This window comes from Triticum dicoccoides, chromosome 2B (assembly GCF_002162155.2).
Source record: "Triticum dicoccoides isolate Atlit2015 ecotype Zavitan chromosome 2B, WEW_v2.0, whole genome shotgun sequence".
In the NCBI taxonomy this organism is placed as follows: Eukaryota; Viridiplantae; Streptophyta; class Magnoliopsida; order Poales; family Poaceae; genus Triticum; species Triticum dicoccoides.
The window spans coordinates 437986402-437989125 of NC_041383.1; the positions used below are offsets into that span (position 1 = coordinate 437986402).

The 2724-nt window shown below is 51.6% G+C and overlaps 1 protein-coding gene across 1 annotated transcript; it reads left to right on the forward strand.

The window, feature by feature from the left end:
• Positions 1-515: 515 nt before the first annotated feature.
• LOC119367807 (B3 domain-containing protein Os04g0386900-like) lies at positions 516-2369 on the forward strand. Its single transcript, XM_037633210.1, has 4 exons — positions 516-649; positions 835-925; positions 1055-1266; positions 1951-2369. Exons 1-4 carry the CDS (start codon positions 569-571, stop codon positions 2254-2256), a joined length of 690 nt encoding a protein of 229 aa, XP_037489107.1. The 5' UTR covers positions 516-568; the 3' UTR covers positions 2257-2369.
• Positions 2370-2724: the final 355 nt, after the last annotated feature.

The following is a 2724-nucleotide window of genomic DNA, read 5'->3' on the forward strand; positions in this document are numbered from 1 at the left end:
GCGTCTGAACGCGTTGACAAACGCGTAACCCATCCGTTGGCGCCAACGCAAAGGTGAAAGCATGATCGGTGTCGTCCTATGCAAACATGACGCGGCGTGCCCCCCGTGCGAGGAGCGGGCTAGGGAGACGGCAGCAACCTCGCGGCGGTGGACGTTGGCGAGATGGAGTCGTCGCATTCTCCGACGCCCCGTATGATGCATCGGTCTGGGCGCCACAATCGCGTCGTGGTGGATGTCGTTGGCTCCATCCAAAACGAATCCATCATCGATCTCACATCTACCGACACCGTTAGAGTTTCGGGTTTTAACGAAAAAATGTAGGATATGGAAGACGGTAACGTCTCAAGTCCTGTGTCTTACTCTATCTTGCCGGCGATCGGAGCAACATTCTAAAGGACGCAGCCGGCCGCTTGACACGAGCACGGAGCCGGAGGAGCTCCGGTTAAGATGCCCCGAGTCCCGGGACCCGAAGACGGCGGCGGTTGTTCCTCTTCCGACTTTTGTGTACTGCAGCGAACAGGGTTCATGGGCCCGGTGTGCCAGGGGCCTGTTTTACCCGACTGTACTGATGTTTATTTCACCTGTATTGCTGTATCGACAGGCTTTGGCTTCTGCTCCTCTCCCGTCGTCCTCCCAAATTCCAGCAATGGTAAGCATGCACCACAACTAAATCTCGGTCCTGCTCACTTTCTTCATCTCTCCATGCAAGATTAACCGTGCCTTCTTCAACCGCAAACCAGAGAAGCCTTTGCCCTGGGGGGTCCTCGACGCCCTGGTACTTACGATTTATCTACCACACTTCGTCTGATTTCTGCATGTTGGTTTGATCTCCAGGCAGAGCCAATTCCAACAGATTCCAGCACCACAGTAACGCCTCCAGTCTATCGGAGACGCAATTCCTCCGAGGAATCACGCGGCATCTCAAGTAATCTATCCAATCAAGGAAATCTCAACCCATTCTGCACAGCTTTTTTCGGTTTATCCCCGTCATGTCCACCTTCAAGTGCTCTTTGAGACAATCAGCATGAATGGCTTACTCTAGCGGTGCATGCAGATGCAGGCGGCAAGGATCATGGAGTGGCCAGCTCTGCAGGGGAGACTAGCCAGGCCGCCATTTCTGCAGGCCCTCCAGATAAGCTTGATCCGGAGTCGGCAAAGGCGTGCCTCGAGGTGGAGAAGACGCAGCCCAGGATCCTCCCTCTTCTGGGGAAACCATACTTCGCATGCGTCGTATGCAAGTCGCATGTTCAGCAACCATTTCAAGTGGTAAAATGATGCTATCATCACAGCTCGATTTCGACACAGATCTGATTCAGTAGCTAGCTTACTGTGCAGAAAGGAATGACTTCATTCTGAAGTTAAAACAGTTCTATATCTGTCACTGCAATTTAGTCGGGTTCGGGATATGTCATTGAAGTTTCCTTGTTCACTTCTGGTTCCAGATTTGTAATTTCACTGTAAGTTGACTACTGAAAATTGGCAAAAGGCAATGGAACACCCCTCTTTTACTTCTTAACAGTTTCAGTGTGATCCTTCTCAGTAGTAAATCATTGCTGTCAATTAATACTAGTAGATTATAAATCGGAACCAGTCAAATGTTTAGTGTATATATCCGAAGTTCTTAACCAGTAACTTTCAGTGGCATACGAATCGGACTAGATTTTAGCCGCAAATGAAGGGTTTTTTCTCTCTCTTTTTAATGAAGTCACAAAAGGGCATGAAAGTGACACACTTGTTCTGCAAATGGACAAAGTTTTGGGCGTTTCATATAAAGGCACAAAACAATGCATGCAGAATTGCAGATGGACAAACTAAATATAGATGAACTTTGTGACTTCAGTGGCTCCAATGTTTCTCCCAGTACCTGAATTTACCGCTGACTCTGAGGTACATATTTTTCCTAGCATTTCCTAATGTTGGTCTGTCGTTGTGGCCTGTTGGTGTGTTCAGGTGGTTCCAAGGTCGCTGGCGCCGTTCCTCCCATCGAAGCCGACGCCGGCGACCCTGACCTGGCAGGGTCGGACCTGGGAGATGCGCTTCACAGGGGGGCGGCACATCCAGCGGCTGGAGGCAGGGTGGCGGAGCTTCGCGCTGGACAACGCGCTGAGGCTCGGCGACGGTTGCGTGTTCGAACTGGTGGGGGGCGATGGCGAGAGCATCATGTTCAGGGTGCAGGTGCTACGTGCCGAGATCCCGGCGAGTATCCGGCAGAGGGCAGGCGGGTACACCCCGTCCAGCGCCATCGTGCTAGACTAGCGGAGAAACCATAGCGTATGTTACCTGCGTGGCTACGTGGACATGCCATATGGCATTGGAATTTGAACTGAACTCGAACCAAGAACTATAACAAAACTAGTGAGTGTTTTCGATGGATTTTGTGGGATGCAATCGGTATTGGCCTTTGATGGATTTCCGTGTGGAGCGTCTTTGTTCGTGTTTATAGGTTGGATCCTTCTGAACTATGATTCTTTTTATCGATGACGGTTACTATCACTAGTAGAAAAGGGGGCAATGGTCCAGGCCAGTTCAGCCCATTAGTCCCGGTTCAATCCAGAACCGGGACCAATGGAGCTATTTGCCCCGGTTCGTGAGCCCAGGAGGCCGGCCGGGCCACGTGGGCCATTGGTCCCGGTTCGTCCGGACCTTTTGGTCCCGGTTGGTGGGACGAACCGGGACCAATGGTCCTGGCTCCTGGCTCACCACTATTGGTCCCGGTTGGTGGCA

Bases quoted from the DNA above. Each gene is read 5' to 3' on its own strand.
- LOC119367807 (XM_037633210.1), top strand. From the start codon at position 569: ATGTTTATTTCACCTGTATTGCTGTATCGACAGGCTTTGGCTTCTGCT. The intron at 650-834 runs GTAAGCATGCAC...TTTGATCTCCAG, and splicing joins CCTCCCAAATTCCAGCAATG to GCAGAGCCAATTCCAACAGA. The intron at 926-1,054 runs GTAATCTATCCA...CGGTGCATGCAG, and splicing joins GGAATCACGCGGCATCTCAA to ATGCAGGCGGCAAGGATCAT.